The sequence below is a fragment of the Mytilus trossulus genome, chromosome 7, assembly GCF_036588685.1.
Source record: "Mytilus trossulus isolate FHL-02 chromosome 7, PNRI_Mtr1.1.1.hap1, whole genome shotgun sequence".
Classification (NCBI taxonomy): Eukaryota; Metazoa; Mollusca; class Bivalvia; order Mytilida; family Mytilidae; genus Mytilus; species Mytilus trossulus.
Genome location: NC_086379.1, coordinates 43,267,207 through 43,289,053, shown reverse-complemented (window position 1 = coordinate 43,289,053; position 21,847 = coordinate 43,267,207). Strand labels below are relative to the sequence as shown.

At 31.1% G+C, this 21,847-nt stretch overlaps 1 protein-coding gene across 1 annotated transcript in view; it reads left to right on the top strand.

Moving 5' to 3' along the window:
* Nucleotides 1–21,847, top strand: part of LOC134725114 (uncharacterized) — a 38,060-nt gene that overhangs the window by 10,524 nt on the left and 5,689 nt on the right. Inside the window, exons 3-8 of the mRNA XM_063588664.1 lie at nt 8,080–11,566; nt 16,382–16,472; nt 17,994–18,087; nt 19,549–19,757; nt 20,192–20,336; nt 20,910–20,999. Coding sequence (XP_063444734.1) covers nt 8,080–11,566; nt 16,382–16,472; nt 17,994–18,087; nt 19,549–19,757; nt 20,192–20,336; nt 20,910–20,999 — 4,116 coding nt within the window. The remainder of the gene's footprint in view (nt 1–8,079; nt 11,567–16,381; nt 16,473–17,993; nt 18,088–19,548; nt 19,758–20,191; nt 20,337–20,909; nt 21,000–21,847) is intronic.

Sequence of the window (21,847 nt, the reverse complement as noted above, 5' to 3'; positions counted from 1 at the left end):
AAAATCCTAAAGAATAAACAACTAGTACAGAACATAACTTAGTCTCAAACTTAAATGAAACCTCAAAAAATAATTTGATTAAATTAAAATCTTGTTATATTACTATATATCAAAAGAAAATTCTGTAATGTATGGGGACCAAATGTTGCTGGGTTGCTGTATTGCTTGCTATGTTTCTCCTTTTTCTTGTTTAGAAATCTGTATATTTGATACTTTCATTAAATTCGCTTTATACAGAACTTAACTATTTTTATGGTTCTGATGAAGCCTGTTTGGCAGAATTCGAAGTAACATGTACATGTGATACAAGTTTAATAAGGAATGTTGCTGTCATATATATAGGTATTATTGCAATAGTTTACATTAATCGACAACCTTACATTTTAAGGTATCCACTTCAGGAAACTTTTGAGTAACATTAAAACTGGTAAAAATAAATTTGTCCGTAGCTAACGGTCGAGGTGGTTTTTGATTGATTGAATATGAATACTTGATTTTTAAAGTCGTCAGTAAAAATTTAGTTATCTGACAAAACTATCACCTCATAACGACGCTTAAATTGTTACAAAATACAATGAAAAAACAAAAGACGGATAAAATATTTATTCAAATAAATGTTATTTATTGGTTATAAGTTTGCGCTAGCTGCAATTTCTTCCACACTGATCGTTATTTTATTGGTTTACTTGAAACGTATGTGTTTGTCACGTGACCATTCTATTTGTTGGTGGGTGTCACGTGTATAAACAAGTATCAAGAGGTTTAGGGAATTTCCAAATTGATTAAATCTATAAATAGCAAAATGCGGTTTATATGCTGATAAAGCCTATTTGCATTCTACAGTTTCAGGGACATTTTTATGAAATTGTATTTTGATAATCTAATGGATTAGAGTGCTAATTTTATGATTTCAAATAAAAATATATATATATATATAAATATTAAGTTAACAATAAAAATATGGCAGAAAATAAAACATTTGTCTGTTAAAAGGTCATAAAACAGAATTAAATATTGAAAAAGAAGCATGTGTTTGCTTTCAGCTAGAATATTAAATTGAATTCTAATATTACAAACACACACGAAATAATCATTAGTTTCTTACAATCAATAACCAGAACTTCCTAGTATGAACTTGTTAGTTGCTATGGCAACTTGCAGATGTATAGATTTATTTGTAAAAAATGACATTAACAGGTTTCATTGATCTAAGACACATTTGTAATTGCTAATGGATTCTTTTCATATTATGAATATTAATATCCCCTCCTTTTCATTTTAAATGGACTGTGAAAGGTTTTATGATTGATTACCGCTTATGATTATAAAATTGTAATAGTAATTACCTGGCATTTGCATATCTTATGGATAATATAATATAAATAGATTCATAGGAAGAAACTCATTTATTATGTAGATTAATTTATTTTTGTCACATGGTACCATTTTTTTCTGGATCAAGGAAAAATATATTTAAGTGATGCATTGTACTTGGAGGATTCAGCGGTGTATTCTGCACTCAAGCCTTTAAGAAATAATTTGTTGCTTCGCTTTATTTCAATTCATGGTTCATCATTATCTATGAAATCCAGGACTATATTTTGGTACACCATGAAATCACAGTATATTCTAAATTTTCAATATTGTTCATAGATTATGATTACAACTTGACATTGATACTGTTTTAACCTTGACCTTATAATGATTTGACCTTGAACTTGCACTGGTTGTCCCTTCTTTGAACACTTTTTGTCTGGTGTCTATATTGGGAAGGCTTTTACAAGAAATATTATTTTTGTCACTGATAATGCAATTTTGTGTTTAGGTTTGATTTGAAGATAAATATGTCCAGTTATTGAAACAAACAACCAATCAATGGATTGACACAAGTACATCACAAGTATTTTTGTTGGAAATCCAAACCAAAGTTTATTCATTAATGAGACTATACTTCAGGAACTTTTATAGCGGACTATGCGGTGCTGGTTTTATTCATTGTTGAAGGCCAACATTGCCTTACAGTGACCTTTTAGTTGTAAACTTTTTTGTCATTAAAAATTTATCTCTTATGGAGACACGTCTCATTGGAAATCATACCACTTCATCATATCAAAACTAGAACTAAAATCTTTTGTTTAAGTAGTGTTCCAAATAACTATCTGTTAGCCAGTGGCCCTGAAAACTAGCTGTTCCCTATTGTTTCTATAGTGTTGTTATTAAAGTGTTGTTCCTGCTAACAATCTGTTATTGTAGTGTTATTTCTGAGAACTATCTGATTTTGTAGTGTTGTTCCCGCCAACTATCTGTTCTATTATATCTTGTTCCTGTTAACTATCTGTTCTTTTAGTGTTGAATAGATATAAAGACTAATGTTGGATGAATTTGATAATGTGACCTAGACATAAAAAAAAACTCTTCCTGGTCTTTATGTTTAAACACTGTTGTATTGTCATGCTTGTTTATAGCTCTTTAATTAAGATGAAAAAGTTTTTTTAAATGCAGATATATATTTATAGTTTTATCTGAAAACATAACATATTCAGCTTTTATATATGTGAATATATGTTTTCTTTAGCTTGTATTTCCTAAGGTTATATAAAAAAAATCTTATAGCTTTCCAAGGTTAAACCGCTCTCTTAGATTGACACCTATGAGAAAAATCGTCACTTTTTAATTTAAAAAAATATCATGTTGCCGAAGTGCATCTATCGAGACAGACACATTACTCGGAGGATTATGTAATAGAGAACAATATAAAGAGGAGGACAGCTTCCTTCATTCCTTTATACGAACATACCAATTTACATATAGATGAAAAAGAACCTGCATATTTAATTTTTTCAAGTATTTTATTTGGGTGTCTGCAATTGGGGATTGTTATGACTGGGTCTATTTTTGGTAAATTGATACAGCTTTTATAACAAGGTACCCAACTTAGAGGTCAAGTGTGAAATGTAAATGTCTGCTCCACTTCTTTTAGCTATGTGTTTTATCACCTGTTTACGTATTGACCTATTTACATTGTATAATCAAATATATCTGTCTGCATATAATTGTTTTTCCATAACTTTTTACTCTGTGACTTTTTGAACATAACTGCATGGCTCCTTGTCAAAGTGCTGTGTAATATTTGGAATGTGCTGAAAATATTTAGAAGTTTTTCATTTTTCATAAGTATTAGTTTTAATTGAGAAAACAGTTATCCTTATATTTGTCAACTTGACATTGGCAGCCTATGATAATGATAAAGTAGATATTTAAACTGATAGCCTATTGATAATGATAAAGTAGATATTTAAACTGATAGCCTAGACCTACGGTAGTTTAAATTGGTCAATCGTAGTTTAAATTGGTCAATCGTAGTTTAAATTGGTCAATCCGTCTGAGTATTGAACTTTTTCTCAGAAGGGATATGAAGTGAGAATAGATATTTCTTTGGCTACCACAATGTAGTTTCAGCATTATGTCTATCTACCTAAAATAAAAGTACTTTCCTCCGACAATAACAGTTCATATTTAATATGTTGCCTGAATTGTATTCAAATAATATTTTAATACCTATTTATTGACTTAAGGATGTACTTAGGTGAGGTTAGGTGAAAATTAATAAATTATTTTTTTTTAAATTAATACTATAAAGATTAAAATAAGCTAAAAATATAGATAGGTCATGGACCTCCTTTTCGAGATATTTGAGATTTAAAATATGGCGGGAAAAGGCTGACTCAGACTTTTATCTTATATTTGCATTGGTATTATTTGGGTCTCAAAACAAAAGAAAGAAAATCAAGAATCTTCTAAAATTTTGGTAAATGACCTTTCATGAGCTATTAAGTCTTGTATAAAAAAATGAATGGGTGTTATGGGGCAAAATATTTTACATTGTATTGTATGGAAAAACACTGAGGAGTCCGAACATTTGTCACAAAATCCAAAACCTCACCCAAGTACATCCTTAAGTTTCAAATTGGAACTGAAGTAATTAGCTATTTGTCACAATTTGCCAAGCATTTTGAAGGAATCTATAAATAGGATTGGGTGAGAAATATGCAAGGAATTTCTTTAATTATAATGTGAAGTCAAATTGTTGTTAAGGACCCTTGTAAATAGTGTAACTTATAATTGATTAACAGAGTTGTGCTTCTGTGACCTTGGCAATGAATTTTTAGCAGCTTTTTCTTCCTTCTGAATATTATATCATTCCACTTGACTCTGTCATTTCTAGGTGTTTTCTTTTTTGTAATATTAACCTGTTCTGTTTATTGGCATTCAATCAGTCCATTTTTTCGACTTTTCTGTCTTTTATATAAATTATCTGAATTATAGACAATAGGGTTGAGCAGTCACAAAGATGTTTAACCCATTGGTCTTTCCCAAGCCAGGAACCTGTAGTTCAGTGGTTGTTGTTGGTTCGTGTATACCTTACATGAAGTGTCATACAAGTGAGAAGTTTAGCTAGCTATAAAACCAGGTTCAATCCACCATTTTCTACATTAGAAAATGTCTGTACCAAGTCAGAAATATTACAGTTGTTATCCATTCGTTTGATATGTTTGGACTTTTGATTTTGGGCTTTCCTTTTTGAATTTTCCTCGGAGTTCAGTGTTTTTGTGTTTTTACTTTTTATTTGTTTCTCATCAACTGTTTTGTAAGTTTTCTCAAATGAAATTGTTCATATTTTTCTTGTCAGGGCCTTTGATAGCCAACTACACTAGTATGGGTCTTTCTCATTGTTGAAGACCATGTGGTTTCCTTTATGTCGTTGTCATGAACTTTGGTGGATAGTTGTCTCATTGGCAATCGTAACACATCTCCTTATTTATCTAATATATGTTTGAATTTCTTCACTGCTTTGTCTGTTTAGATTGCTTGGATTTCCTGACTGCTTTGTTACTTTTACCAATACTAGACCGAACAAACTTTGTAGAATTTATTATTTAATTCACAAGAAATTTAAAAGGCTAGAGAACTTCTGTTACAACTTTAAATACATATAAATGGCATTTATATAAAAAGATTTAAACTATATATACTGAATGAAAAAGATACTTAGTAAATCGGTGATGCATAACACGATATTAGATAACTGTATTATAAAATAAGCTTTTTTTCTGCTCTAGTAGTTTAGTTTATTTGTGGTCAGGTAAAAATGAACCAGGCTGTACTACATTGAACAACAGAAAAGACTATTGATTCTTATATTTCCAATAATGACCTTATTTTTGGATTTTATATTTAGTGTTGGATAATGCTTAGTTACACATGAGTAGTTCTGGAATTCGTCAATAAGTTATGGTGGGTTTCTAAACAGCCTGGGCATTTGTAATTATGTGTTTAAGATGTCCTGATGTTTGTGTATTGATTTTATTTTTATAAATGGATAAATATGTCACATTGAACAGGAAAATATGAAAATATTGAAAAATATTGTTGGGACAAGGTAGCAGTGTAATCTTCATGTTTAAATTTACATCAATCGTAATTTCAGGTGGGTTAAAAACTGAATTATTGAAAAATGGGCAGCTATTTTGCATTAGGAAATTTAAAGGCTGTATTTTTATTGTTACCAAATCTGCATAATTTATCAAATGTCTGAATTAGAATTAAAAGTATAAAATTTATGCATTATGTTCACAGCTTTTTGTATCAATCCTCATAATTCATCTGATTGTATTAAAATTGTATAAGAATGACTCAAAAAGGAAATGTTTTCCGGTGTATAGATTAAATGTTTTTAAAAGATATGTACTTTTAAGTGGGCATGATAAAACATGTATTGTGTATCAGAAAATATTGTTTGAATCTAATCTTTTGACACATTTATGTATTTATTTGTTATGGATGTCGTATTTTTTTTAATGTATATTAATGGAAAGGAAGATGATTATCTGACTTCTTGATCATATACATATTGATATGTAAATCTTTATCACAAATGTTTTTATTATAAAGTGATTTGTTTCCTGATACTTAAAAGAAAAAATCAAAAGATTTAAGGAAGGATAAAGGAAATTCCCCTTCCTTTGTCGAAAGCAAAAAATGTCAGTATTTGTTCCCGTGCATATAAAAAAAAATCATGTTAATTATTAGAAACGTTAGACAAAAAAACAAACTAATATTACGGTGTAATTATGTTCTATTGTGCTATCTATTGCCCATCTGCTATTATATTATCAGGTCCATTAATACATTTGGTTGGTGTTGGTAAACCTTCAATACTGTAGAAATTTACTGAATGTGTCTAAAAAATATGACAATACAAACATTATCATTCACTTGTGCATCATTAAAAAAGTTACAGAACGCTAAATACGCTATATATATTTAAACAGTAAGAGTTGTCTAACAGTTACTAAAAATAGAACAGAAATTTGGAATCGATATATTCATTGGTATGGGTCCTTGGTTTATTTCTGAAATTAATCAAATTCTGAAAAATATTAAGAGCAAAAGTGCGGTCTTGAAATACAACCCAAAAAGAAGTAACGGAAATTGTACAGTACTGAAACCTTTTAAGTAGTCGATTTTCTACTAGTTACTAAAAATAGGACGGTGATTTCCAATCGTTGTATTCATTGGCATATGCAGGGCTCCAGTTTGTTTTCTAAAATGAATAAAATTCTTTAAGAAAAATCAGGAACATGTGTACAGTCTGGTATTGCAACCTAATTAAAGAAAATGATAAACTTTTTTTAATGTTTTTTTTCTAAAATTTAGGAATACATGTACCAAGTCAATCTTAATATTCAAACTGAATATTGCATTGTTAAGCAGAAGCTAGAGCACAGTTTTACTCTGAATGTACTTTATCTTAATCAGTCTATATTATTGAAAAAAATATTACCCAAGAAAAAAATCCTGGTATGTGTTCTAATTTTCAGACAAATCTGGGTCAATTCTTGAAACTAATGGTATTTTTTGGCCTATTTTCATACCATAGAACTTAGTTCTCATCTTCATATCACATTATTGTCAGATTTCAATCAATAAGGTATACAATAGTCGAAGGTAAAAGGATTTACTATGTATCAATAGATCTATTTATCTCTTCTTGTGGGTTTTTCTATCATTATCTAAATCTGTAATACATGAATAGGTTTGTGGAGTGTATCAGTAATGATTTTGACTTCCGTTTAACCTTTAGGGAGGGTGTAGGGGTTCGAAGGAATTATGTCTGATTGCTGATATGATCTAATTGTAATTTGTCATTTAAGCTTCTTGATATTTTACAACTTCTGGGTCAATATTGATTTACGAAAATGTTATCTTGTGTATTTTTCAGTAATTTTAAATGACAGTCCCATTTCAAATTGTTAAGTAGTTGATTTATATGGGATGACATGATAAACTGTTTCAAGTAGCAAGTTATCAATTTAAAAAAAATATGGTTTTATCTTGCAATAATGCTTATTAATGCATTTATTGTATAGCAACAACATATTTCATTCAGACCCTAACAACAGATTTGCTTGCAATAATATATCACATTGCGATTGCACACTGAAAACATTAGCGACAAAAGCATGTTTTTGATCTTTTAATTAGGCTATACAAGAGTTATTGCTTGACTATTGGTAGATATTATCCCTTGTTAAATAAATATTGCACTCAGAAGATTATATAAGAAAACTACTAGGGACAATATTCATCAATGTTCATACAATAACCCAATGTAATTGATCTTTTACTTTTCAAACAGTAATGCATGTACTGTTAATATATTGTTGTCCTAACATACACAAGGATGCCTGGGGTCAGCTGAATACTAGAAGTCTAAGTAGTTAATATATTGAGGCCTGGTAGGTTGAGTGGTTTAAGTAGTTAACCTACTGTATTTCCAACCTATCAACACTGAGGTGGTTGTCATTTAGAACCCTGCACATTTCAATCTCAATTGACTACTGTTTAGTCAACATTTTTCCCGCTGAAGGTATTAGTTCCATCTGGACACTCTGGCTTCCTTTGCCAATATAAAGTGTAAATCACTAGTGAACTTCAAGAAAGAAAAAAACATTTTGAATTATTTATATTTTTAAATAAGAAAGAAAAATTGAACTTGTATTTCTTTTTTCTTTACAGAGTAAACACAGGACATTACCTGCAATGTCAAATGGACTATCCTCTGCTGGATTACCTATGATGTCTAATGGACTATCCTATGCTGGTTTACCTGCCATGTCTAATGGTCTAGCCTATGCTGGTTTACCTATGATGTCTAATGGACTAGCCTCAGTTGGGTTGCCTGTGATGCCAAATGGATTACCATCAGTTGGTTTGCCCGTTATGCCTAATGGATTATCGGCAGCTGGATCTGAATCTCACATCAATACATTATGGCAGCAACAGTTAGAATTAATGCACAAATCAGTCAATGCTTACCAGAAAATTGGAGGTTATGGCGGCAATAGTGCTTTATTCCAGAATCCATATCTTCCGTATTCAGGGTATGGTTTGTATGACCACCCAGATACTGGTAAAGAAAGTAACAAAAAACAAGTTAAGAATACTCCCGCGAAAGATTCGTTAAAATCGCCCCAACATTCATCAAGCCAAAATTCAGCCAAAAACACCCAACAAAGTCTGAACAATTCACAAGATACAGTAGAAAATTCACAAAATCAGCTTCCAAAATATGAGATGCAACAGCCTCATCATGAAACCACTGTCCATTGGAAACCATCTATAAATAACATTAACACTGCTCAAAATCACTATAATCATCCTTTGCATAGAAACCAGGAACTCATGTTTTCTCCTAATCAAGACTCTGGGAAAGGGCAGCAACAAAGAAAATGGGAACCCATGCTATCTCCCAATCAAGACTCTGTTAAAGGGCAGCAACTTAAAAAACAGGAACACATTTTATCACCAAATCAAAACTTCCGTAATGGGCAGCAACTTAAAAAACAGGAACCTATGTTATCTCCTTATCAAGACTTTGGTAATGGGCAGCGCATTAAAAAACAGGAACCCATGTTACCTCCTAATCAAGACCCTGGTAAAGGGCAGCAACAAAGACATCAGGAACCCATGTTATCACCTAATCAAGATTTCAGTAAAGGGCAGCAACAAAGACACCAGGAACCTCCTCATCAAGACTTACACAAAGGGCAACAACAAAAATATCAGGAACCCATATTATCTCCTTATCAAGACTTCCAAAAAGGGCAACAACAAAGATATCAGGAACCCTTGCTATCACCTGATCAAGATTTCAGTAAAAGGCAGCAACAAAGACACCAGGAACCCATGTTATCTCCTTATCAAGACCTACACAAAGGGCAACAACAAAAATATCAGGAACCCTTGTTATCACCTAATCAAAACATTAGTAATGGGCAGCAACTTCCACTGGATTTTAGTCAGTCAAACCTAAATCAGTCTCCAGTGGATTTTAGTAAACATAAACAAAAGCCTTCTGTTTATTATCAAATGGATTACAACACCGATCAATATCATCCATCACATGTAAAAAGAACAGGTAATTTTGGAGGTGTCAAGCTAAATGGTAATGAAGACGTATCTTCTAACGTGAATTATCAAACACATTTAGAAATAAATACGACTACCCATGAAACTTTTCACAACAGTGATAAACTATCAACAAACCCACAATCTCTCTTTCTCATGGATTCCCCGCCATTTCCAAACAAGGAAGTAAAGAAAAAACAAAAACTGAATTTACAATCAGAATTAAAATCACCCTCTCAGGAAAATAGAACTCCTCAAAAACAGGGAGAAATGCCAAATGGCCATTATCCTTACTTGCCGAATCCCTTACTTCCAAATTACTATAGTGATCCGCACATGATGAAGGCTTTGATGGCTCACCAAAAAATGTACACAGAGAATGCAATAGGGGGACAACCTGGTCAAAAATTAAAAAGAAAATCCTCATCAAAAGATGTGAATAGCAAGAAAGTGAAGAGAACCAAAAAATCTGGTGAAAAATTGAGTAAAAAAGAAGAGCAAATTATAAATATGGATAAAAATGTTTGTGATGGACAAACTAAGAGTAAGAGCAAGATTTTATCAATGGATATTAAAAAATCATTGCAAGCTAACTCTATGGCACTTAACAATATTCAAAGCCGTGTTCAAGAAATTTTAAATTCTGCGGCAAAAGAAATGAAGCAAGGTAAAAAGTCAGGAATTGATCCATCAACTACAGATGTCTCAATGGATGCAGATTTTTTAAATGCTCATGAACAGTTATTAAATCCAGGAAATGATAACTCTAATTCAGGAAAAGATAACTCTAATTCTACTGTCGATAATGATAATATCAATTTTGCTGAAAATCCTTGTTGCAATAATTGTGAGAAACTTGGACAGCGTTATTCTCCGCTTTGTGAAGAAAAATCCAAAAGAAATTCTGTAAGTGATTTACCAGAATTGATAAGTGATAATAAACATATTTCTTTGGATTTAAGTGCAAAAGCTCCTGTGGTCAGTAAAGTTACAGATAATTCAATGTCCGACAAATATTCTGACAGTGGATCTAAAAATGCCAGTAGCTTGTATGAATTTGATGATGATTATTCAGACATGAAAACTGACGCGATTTCATCTAGTGCAAATATTGAAAAGAATGCTATTCCCAATACTTACACGATTTCTTCCAGTGCAAATATTGATAAGAATACAATTCCCAGTATTTATACTTTTCAACCCACGTCTCAAAGTTCAGCAGTACTTCCAACATTTAGTTCTTTGTTCAAAAGTTCAAGTTTTCCAAATTTTCAAAATAAAGAAAAAGAAACAAATTTTACAACACAAGTGACATGCAAGTCAGATAGTAATAATGCATTGTCAGGAAATTCTAGTTCTGTGGTGAAAGATTTCCGAATAATTCCAGACAAAATTAGTCCAGAAAATAAGAGCAATGGACTTGAAAACATGCCAGTTTCAATTGAAGGAAAAAATAATGTTAGTAATAATTTTATGAATAATTTAACAATGGGAAACTTTCTTCCTTATTCTACTAATTCAAATTTGGGGATCAATCATAAAAGCTCCGTGGTATCTACTTCTAGTGTATATTCATTTTCATCAACCAATACAAGTGCTAATTATTTGGATTATCCAATTACACCAGTTATTAACAGTGATTCTAATTTAAAAGTCTCTGAAAAAACAACGGATGAAATTTTCAAAGTGCCCGATAGTGCAAAAAGCTCAGTTAGTGCTATTTCTAGACTGGAAAAGAATCTGTCGAGTTCCTTTCCAGATAGGAGTTTTGAGAATGATGAAATGGATGAAAAATTGGAAGATTTATCTTTATTATTAGATTTTGAAAATTCAGATGATGAAAAAGAAAATCTGTTTAAAAATTCAATTCCAAAATCTGTTGGAGGTGAAGGTGATCATTTACTTGATATAAAACCAGGTGAAAGTATTCCAGAATCAGGTTTGGACCAGTTGGCCTGGGTAGCTGATCAAGTTCAGAAGATAAAAACAAAGATCACTGGGGCTGCTGATGAGGAAGATGATGATGACATAACAACACGTCTACAAAACAACACAAAGATTGAAATGCCTCAATGTGGATGTAGAGGTCCTGGATGTAAGTTTCTAAAAAAAATATTTTACCAATTTTCTTAAAAGTGGTTGGGACTAATTTTCTAAAAAAGGGGTTTGGACTAATTTCCTTAAAAGGGGTTGGAACTTAAAAGTTTGAGACTAATTTCCTTAATTTCTAATAAGTGGTTTGGAACTTGGGACTAGGTGATTTAGTTAGGGATCTGAGATACTGGTGCAATAAACAATACCAATTTTCATGGAATGAGAAAAAAATGATTTTTGCAGATATTTGATTTCTTGGTTTTGCTTAAGTCTGCATACAAGCTGATAGAAAATTTAAATTCACGGTTTTCCTACATGACCTATATCCATGAAATTCCTGAAACTTGATAGGTCAAGAAAAAAATGCATCCACACTATACATATATAAACAAAATTATATTGTTGCCAATGAAGGCAAGACAGATGCTTCTGTGAGCCTCCTTTACATATTTTTAATTATAAAATACTGATCCAAGGTGCACTTTGTTTTTTACTTAGAATGATTTTTAATTTCTCACACAATTGATCTGTACTTAAAACAGACTATGTTTTCATTATTACATGTATCTTAAATAAAAAGAAAACAACAGAAAGATTATAAAAGGAAAAAAACTTTTGAGGTTGAAAAGAGACTGACAAAATCATGACAAAAAAAAAAAAAAAAACAGTCAATAACACACTACATTAAAAACTGAAGACTTGAGTGCACAAATTCCAAAAAAAAGGGGATATATAATTGTGGATTAAATCAATATATAAAGGAAGATTCACACACACACACACAAACACACAAACCTATGATATTATTTGGCAGAGCTGTCCTAAGGACTAAGAAAAAAAAGCCATTTATTATACGAAAAGTCTAAAAATGATGAAATCAAAATTTATTACGGAAAGTACTGTAGTCAAGATTTAAAAAAGAAAAGAAAAAAACACTGTAATAACTGTTACAATCATGACAAAGCAGATACAACTTCCTATATTATTTTTTGTTCATCTAATTTGTTGTTAAACATTACAGTGATCCATTGAGCTTCTAAAAATAAGGCATGCATGTACATTTGTACTTCAGAAGGTCAGAAATTGTCTTTTTACATTATTTAAAAACTAATTTGACAATTTTGTACAAAAACTGTTATAGCCAGTAGGCAAAAAGTTCACCTGACAAATTGACTAGCCGTTAAATGAATTGTACCTTCTTAACGACATTGTAAAAGGTCAAATAGATTACATGTTGGTGCATAATAAAGACGCACCACATAATAAAGACGCACCATCTCGTAATCACATTATTTGAAACAAGAGGTAAACAAAAAAGTTTAAGTGTACTCTTAGCGATTTAGTTAACTCAGCTCTTTTATATAAATAAATATGTAAAAATAGTTATGAATAAAACAGAATGTAAGTTATCTGTTAATCTACCTTTAAGGGTGTTTTATAAACCAGGATTTAAAGGTTTATGTTTAAATACTTAATATTGTAAACATATATGAATTTTTAAATCTTATTAATGATGACTGTTAAAGCACCTTTGACCATATATTTGTCAATAGATTTGTGTCATTCCCCTTTTGAAAATTTCTTGGATTGGTAGATAAATTTTTCAAAATATTTTTTTCAATGATTAGGCCAAAAATATAAAGTTTTGTTTCTTGCCTGAGCTGCCTTCCTTCTCTTAATTTACCTACCTATCTGAAAACATTTTTTATACCCCATGCAACTTCGCATAGGGTATAATGTTTTTGACCCTTCCGTCTGTCAGTTCTGTTTCTTGTCATTACAACTCTAAAACCATACAACAGAATTACACGAAACCTTTTTTTAGATAATAAGGACATAATATGTAGATGTGCATATCGACAGGAAATTACAATTAGTTTTAAGCTCACCTGGCCCAAAGGGCCCAGCGTCGTTAACTTTTACAAAAATCTTCTCCTCTGAAACTACTAGGCCAAATAAAATCAAACTTGGCCACAATCATCATTGGGGTATCTAGTTTAAATAGTGTGTCCAGTGACCCGGCCATCCAACCAAGATGGCCGCCATGGCTAAAAATAGAACAGAGGGGTAAAACACAGTTTTTGGCTTATAACTCAAAAACCAAAGCATTTAGAGCAAATCTGACTAGGGATAAAATTGCTTATCAGGTCAAGATCTATCTGCCCAGAAATTTGCAGATGAATCAGACAACCTGCTGTTGGGTTGCTGCCCCTGAATTGGTAATTTTAAGGAAATTTTGCTGTTTTTGGTTATTATCTTGAATATTATTATAGATAGAGATAAACTGTAAACAGCAATAATGTTCAGCAAAGTAAGATCTACAAATAAGTCAACATGACCGAAATGGTCAGTTGACCCCTTTAGGAGTTATTGCCCTTTATAGTCAATTTTTAACCATTTTTCGTAAATCTTAGTAATCTTTTACAAAAATCTACTCTGAAACTACTGGGCCAAATTAAACCAAACTTGGCCACAATCATCATTGGGGTAACTTGTTTAAAAAATGTGTGGCGTAACCCTGTCAACCAACCAAGATGGCCGCCACAGCTAAAAATAGAACATACGGGTAAAATGCAGTTTTTGGCTTATAACTCAAAAACCAAAGCATTTAGAGCAAATCTGACATGAAGTTAAATTGATTATCAGGTCAAGATCTATCTGCCCTGACATTTTCAAATGAATCGCACAACCTGTTGTTGGGTTGCTGCCCCTGAATTGGTAATTTTAAAGAAATTTGCTGTTTTTTTGTTCTTGAATATTATTATAGATAGAGATAAACTGTAAAAAGCAATAAATTTAGGAGTTATTGCCCTTTATAGTCAATTTTTAACCATTTTTCGTAAATCCTAGTAACCTTTGACAAAAATCTTCTCCTCTGAAACTACTGGGCCAAGTTCATTATAGATAAAGATAATTGTAAGCAGCAAGAATGTTCAGTAAAGTAAGATGTACAAACACATCACCATCACCAAAACACAATTTTGTCATGAATCCATCAAAGTCCTTTGTTTAATATTCACATAGACCAAGGTGAGCGACACAGGCTCTTTAGAGCCTCGAGTTTTTATACGCCCGTCAAAATTTTGACGGGACGTATTATGGTCCGTCTGTCCGTCTGTCCGGCGTAAACATGTCGCACCGTAACTTGAGAATGACTTATCCAAATTTCATGAAACTTAACATAGTTGTTTCTTATGATGGTCAAATGATCTGTATATTTTTTGGTGAAAATAAGATTAAAACTTTTTGAGTAACAGCACTTTGTAACTAAAACAGGGGGGTGTTTTTTTCACATGTCGCACCGTATCTCAAAAACGATTCTTGATTATGGCTTAAAACTTTAAACACTTCTTAGTTATATTAATCTTAATATCTGTATACTTTTTGGTGATGATTCAAAATTTTATTTTTGAGTTATTGAGTATTTTGTAAAAAAGGGGGAGGGGTTTTTTACATGTCGCACCATATCTCAAAAACGATTTCTGATTATTGCTTAAAACTTTACACATGTCTTTGTTATATTAATCTAAAGATCTGTATACTTTTTGGTGATGATTCAAAATTTCATTTTTGAGTTATTGTGTATTTTGTAAAAAAGGGGGAGGTTTTTTGTACATGTTGTGCCGTATCTCAAAAACAATTTATGATTATTGCTTATAACTTTACACACTTCTTTGTTATATTAATCTAAAGATCTGTATTCTTTTTAGTGATGATTTAAAACTTTATTTTGGAGTTATTGAGTATTTTGTTAAACAGGGGAGGTTTATTTTACATGTCGCTCCGTATCTCAAAAATAATTTATGATTATTGCTTAAAACTTTACACACTTCTTTGTTATATTAATCTAAAGATCTGTATACTTTTTGGTTTTGATTCAAAATTTTATTTTAGTGATATTTAGTTTTTTTGTAAAAAATAAACAGGGTTGGGGGTTTCACATGTCCCGCCGTATCTCAAAAACAATATATGGTTATTGCTTAAAACTTTCTCAGAAACTATTTATGATTATTGCATAAAACTTCCACACAAGACGTCGGGCGTATCATGCGCTCATGGCGCAGCTGTTTATTTCTAGGAGTTATGCCCCTTTGAAAATATTTGCTTTGATGTACTTCTTCAACAGTTTGTCATCTCAACTCCTCTAAAACCACACAACAGAATTTCATGAAATTTTGAAGATTTTTAGGACATACTATGTAAGATGTGCGTATCAACAGGAAATTATGATTCATTTTATTTTCTAGGAGTTTTGCCCCATTGATTTATTTTTGCTTTAATGTAATTCTGCAACAGTTTGTTATCTCAACTCCTCTGAAACCACACAACAGAATTTTCATGAAATTTTGTAGATAGTAAGGAAAACTATGAAGAGGTGCATATTGACAGGAAATTATTATTAATTTTTTTTTCTTAAACTTATTTAATTTCTCCAATGACAATGTGGGGATGTGGGGTATGCGAGCGTGCTCACTTAGGTTCTTTACTTAAGAACATTTTTGGTTTGAGCACCTTCAACAGTCCAAAACTTTTCCTTATGAAAAATATTGAAAATATTCATGTATTGTTGTACATGCATGATATACTGTAAATTCAGAAATTATTGCGATGTTTTTATTTCTATGTAAAATGCAACAGGGTTAAAATCGCAACAATTAAAACTCACATTTTGAAATTTGTTATATGAATAAAAAAGGATTTTTCTCAATATCGCAAATATAAATGCATGTTATACTTTCTGAATTTACAGTATTTTATATAAAACAGAAATTTAAAGAATCCATAGAAATAACAAAATGGATTGTTTCATTGTTAGATACCCCAACAGAAGAAGCAGAGGGGCCTTACTATACACATCTAGGGGCTGCAAGAAGTGTACAAGCCATTAGAGAACTGCTGGAAAAAAGGTTGGTTATCAATTACAATTTAAAATTTAGTAAGTAATGTCAAGAACTTAAAAAAAACCATCAATAAACAGAACAATCTTTATGAATTCCTTCCTGGTAAAAGTGAATTTATTTTTCAGAATTGATGCAGTCCATCTTGTCTTCTGAATATACTGTAAACAAGTGTATATTAGCTTTTAATATGTAGTCTCCCAAATATTCTGAAAACAAGTGTTCGTTAGCTTGAACTGCCTGCCTAATAATGCAGAAGAATGTAATACTTCAAAGTATGAGAATAATGGAAGGGTATAAAAAGATAAATTAACATGTTTAGTATGTTATAAGGTTCAATCATATGCACATGTAATAATTGTATCCCAATACATAATTTTGTATTCGACAAAAAATTTAAACATATTTTTTTTTCTATGTAAAATTTTGTAAGAATTCAGAAGTAATGATTTATTTTTTTTCTAATTTTTCGATTTTTTTCCTCCAGTAATCACTACTATTAATCGTGTGTAACATAAACGTACAATTACTTTCCAAAATAATGACGGCCTGTGATGTTAGTTACTCAGCATTTATAAAATGTGTCACTTGTCATTTTTACATAACCAGAAGTGACGGTTTGCCTTGACCTTTAAAAGTTTTAATGTCTTTGTACTTTAAAAAACGACCTTGAAATGTCTTGTTTTGTCTGCTGCTATTGTTCACTTGGTGCAGTTAGGGTGAAGTTGTATTTGGGGGATGTTTTTATTAACGTTTTATGACATAATATATTTTCCATTAAAATTCTGAGTACCCGCAGGTCATGCACATGTTTGAAATTAAAACATTCTTAAGATTATGAATTGTCACTGAAGGGTTAAGATTGCTAATTTACATACTTACACTCACTCAAAATAGACAAAATTATTTTTAAATTAAAATTGCACTGTAATACAAACATAATCTTTTAATGTCAATTTAAACATAATTTTTCATTGTTTTTAATTATGCATTTTTTTAAAACTGTGAACAAAAGACTTGTAATTTTGCTAAAGAAAAGAAAAAATGTGACAGAAAGAGGCCAATTCCAGATTTCTTGCTGATTGATACAAATTTCAATGAGCATAAAAGAGGGGTGAAAGATATCAGACGGACTTTCAAACGCATAGATCGAAAATAACTGACAATGCATTGGTTAGAAATGAAAAAGACAAACAGACAAACAATAGTACACAAGACACAACATAGAAAACTAAAGACAAAGCAACATTACCTGCTCTATATGATTTATTCTCATAAATATGAAAAAGAATTACAGATTTTGATAAGATATCCACAAACATATTCAGATCCGACATCAATCTGAATTTTTTAGTACATTATCATTATTTTGTACATTATCATTGCTAAAAATATTTGGAAAATTAAAATGAAAAATGTTATGCCAACTGTGACTAGCATTAAACAAATATTTGAATATGAGTATTGGATTTATATGATAAACTTTAAATTTCTTTAAATATATTTAATTGAAAACTATTTTTCTTCCAGGACTGGAATGACGGGTAAAGCTATCCGGATTGAAAAGATACGATATACTGGTAAAGAAGGGAAGAGTTCACAAGGATGTCCTATTGCTAAATGGGTTAGTATCAGTCATAAGATGCAGTCCGGTAGCCAGGAATTTCTAAGGGGGGTTAGTTGGACTCTCAAACTCAACTTTAACAGTCACAATTCGAACAGAACATTGACTTTAACAGTGCTTATTTGTTTTCAAGGGGGGTTTGTCCAAACCCCTCCCCCCTGGCTACTGGTATGAGATGCTCTAAACCAACTCATTTTTGGTGGATACTTTATTTCGTTATTTCTGGATAATTTCTTTCTAGCCCATTTCATGTCTATTTAATTTCACCAAATTTACCCCAAAATAACCTGATGTAGTTTAAGATGGAAAAAAAGTTTTACATAATTGCGACGATTTACATTTGCATTATTTTCTTTTCACCTAAGTCTTGAAAATAAAAAGCTTGCTAAAATTAGTTGGTTTACTGTATTTTTATAACTTTATTAGTTTGTTTTATTTTTGTTTCAGACATTGTAATAACATGAATTATTACTTGTGGAACATTATAAATGCATGCTGAATTATGTGTTTAAATGGTTACATCAGAAAAATATTTTATTTACTGTAAATTCAGCAATTAATATGTTCATTTATTATTGCAAAGTGTTGACCTCTGACATAAAAAAAAAATCAGATTAGCGTTCAGAAATTTTATGAAGGAAAATCATTATTGACATAAAAATTCAAATTTTTAATATCAGGAACCTAAACTGTAGCATTTTTTCACATTAACAAAAACATGGCAATATTTCAGAATTTACAGTATTATGAACTTTGATCTTCTATTATTGAAAAATTGTAAGAAGCCATTAGAAATTTTGACCATTTATGATAAAATTTATCGCTATTTGTCCACTATTACTTGATATCACAAAGGTTTCTGTAAACTTTTTAAAAACATGATAGAAAATATCTGACATCACAATGGAAAAGGAATTGTTGTATGACATCAATAGTTCAACTGGCAGAGATTCTCATGTCAACCGACACAGATTGCTAAAAATTTATAAGGTTTATTGCAAAAAATTAACAATGAACAAAATATAAGATAGATAAATGGGGTTTCAGTAACTACTACCAAAAAATTAATTGAATTTCAAGTTAAAAAATTTGCAAAACCAACTACAAATATTTTGCAAATATAATTCATTGAAAAAAAATCATTTCTGTTATAAGTAGACACATGCAGTGGCAGATCCAGCCATTTTACAAAGGGGGGGTTCCCAACCCAGAATAAAGGGGGGTTCCAACTATATGCTCCCATTCAAATGCATTGATCGTCAAAAAAGACGATTGGTTTGAACATCCCCCACCCCCACCCCCAATCATTTGCACATGTAATAATTGTATCCCAATACATAATTTTGTATTTAACAAAAATTTTAAACATATGTTTTTTTCTAGGGAAAATTGAGATTCTCATGAAAAAAAAACCCTATTCATATCCTAACTTCAAACAATGTTGAATCTTTTTTTTTACAGATAATCAGAAGATCAAACGAGGATGAGAAATATCTGTGTGTTATAAAACAGAGACCAGGCCACTTCTGTGATACCGCATGGATTATAGTTGTGTTAGTGGCGTGGGAGGGGATAGAAAACAACACAGCGGCTGATATGTACGATTATCTCAGAAATACACTTGCTGCACATGGATTTGAAACTGAAAGAAGATGTGGAACAAATGAAAGGTTAGAATTGTGATGACAGTAAACGTTGGTGGATTTTGTCATGAGCTTTTGACTCGAAAGAGTAAAAAATAAACAAATCCTCAATTATCTCTCTGAATAATATTAACACTTGGCAAGTTGGTATCTATTTATCACTGGCTAAAACAAAAAGATTCTTGATAGGTGATATAACTGTTTCAGAAAAATAAAATTTGATAATTTCTGCTTTCTTACTAATTAGCAACAATTCTTTTGTCCACTAGGAGTCAGAATAATGTAATAAGATTTGGTGAAAAGGTATTTCATGACTTGAAAACTGAAATAAATGTAAGGTGCAGTAATTCTATACAGAAATTACAAAACAGAAAATCTCAATAAAAGTTGATTCATTTTCTTTAACATCTTTAAACAAGATTATGTCAATATTGTCTCATTTATAAATAATTTATTCACAGGAAAACTTGTGCATGTCAGGGAATCAATTTAGGAAAGAGAGGAGCCTCGTTTTCATTTGGATGTTCATGGAGTATGTACTTCAATGGTTGTAAATTTGCTAGAAGTCAAACTGCACGAAAGTTCAAGTTAAAAGAGGTTACTAAGGTGAGATTTTATACACCTGTAGAAGAGATATACTCTTCTGTAATTTTTAATACCCTCACCTTATAATTAGATGATGGCAACATTAAGTTTTACCCTTGATTGTCCTACTTTACCCCTTTCAGTCCTTCTGTCATTCTTTGCCATTTTGTATTTTTGTTGCTTGTGTGTGGGCATCATATAGTTTAATATATTTCCTTAAGGAAAACTATGTAAATGCCCTCAAAATAGATAAGATGTGGTCTGAGTGCCAATGAGACAAACCTCCATCAAATTCACAATGTATAAAAAGTAAACAATTATGGGTTAAAATATGGCTGTCAACATGACGCCTTGGCTCACACCAAACATCAAGCTCTAAAGGGCCTACAAAGGACTAGTTTTAATTAATTCAAACAGGAAAACCAACAGTCTAATTGATATGAAAAATAAGAAAAGATAAACACCTTTGAACCTTACCAAAAAAAGACAACCACTGAACAAAAGGCTCCTGACTTAAAAGTTTGGATTTCGATTATTTTCTAAGTAGCTTTATATTCATAAATGTTACATCTTACAGTTTCTTTCACATTTTAGGAAGAAGAATTGGAGTCTAGTCTCCAAAAACTTGCCACTGATGTAGCTCCCCTGTATAAACAAATAGCTCCAGATGCTTATCAAAATCAGGTAAAACCCTATGTGTATTGTATTGAATATATCTTAAGTTTCCAATGTAGAATTTTTGCCATGTATGGCATTTTGAAACTTCAAGAAGGTCCTATCAAGTTGAGTAAAAGTTAATATAAACACAGCTGAAAATCTAAAAACAATATGAATTACAGAAGAGGGACGAAAGATACCAAAGGGACAGTCAAGCTCATAAATCTAAAACAAACTGACAAGGCCACGGCCAAAAACTAAAAAGACAAATAGACAAACAATAGTACATTGTATGTTATAGATAGACATTAAAGAAGACCTTCAAATATGTAATTCCAGTTAAAATGGTTTGACCTTTTTGAATAATGGTCCTATACAAATACAATTCAACTACATATCATAACAATATTAGAAATGTTTCTGTAAGAGTAGCCATGTACACTGAAATATTTCTGTTTTTTTTTTTTTTTTATCAAGAAACAATGTACTTATAAGCTGAAGAAGTAATACAATGATTGTTTCTATAACTTTTTCCTTAAACGTTAACATTAACTTATGATGACATAAACTATACAAAGACAACAATTTCCAGGTTACCGCATAAGCGGTGAAACATTTTAACGGTTTTAAGATAACTGCAGCATACTTCAGTATCCATCTTGGTTACTCTACCTACATATTCTGTTAGAAGTTGTTGATTCACTCGTCTCAACCCCTTTATAATGACATGTGATAATTGAAATGATATAAAAAAAAAAGTAAAATCACAAAAATATTGAACTCCAAGTAAAATTCAGAATGGAAAGGAAAACGAATGGATATCAACTGTCATATTCCAGTGTAAGCTAGCTTACTGGATCAGCATGATTGTCCAA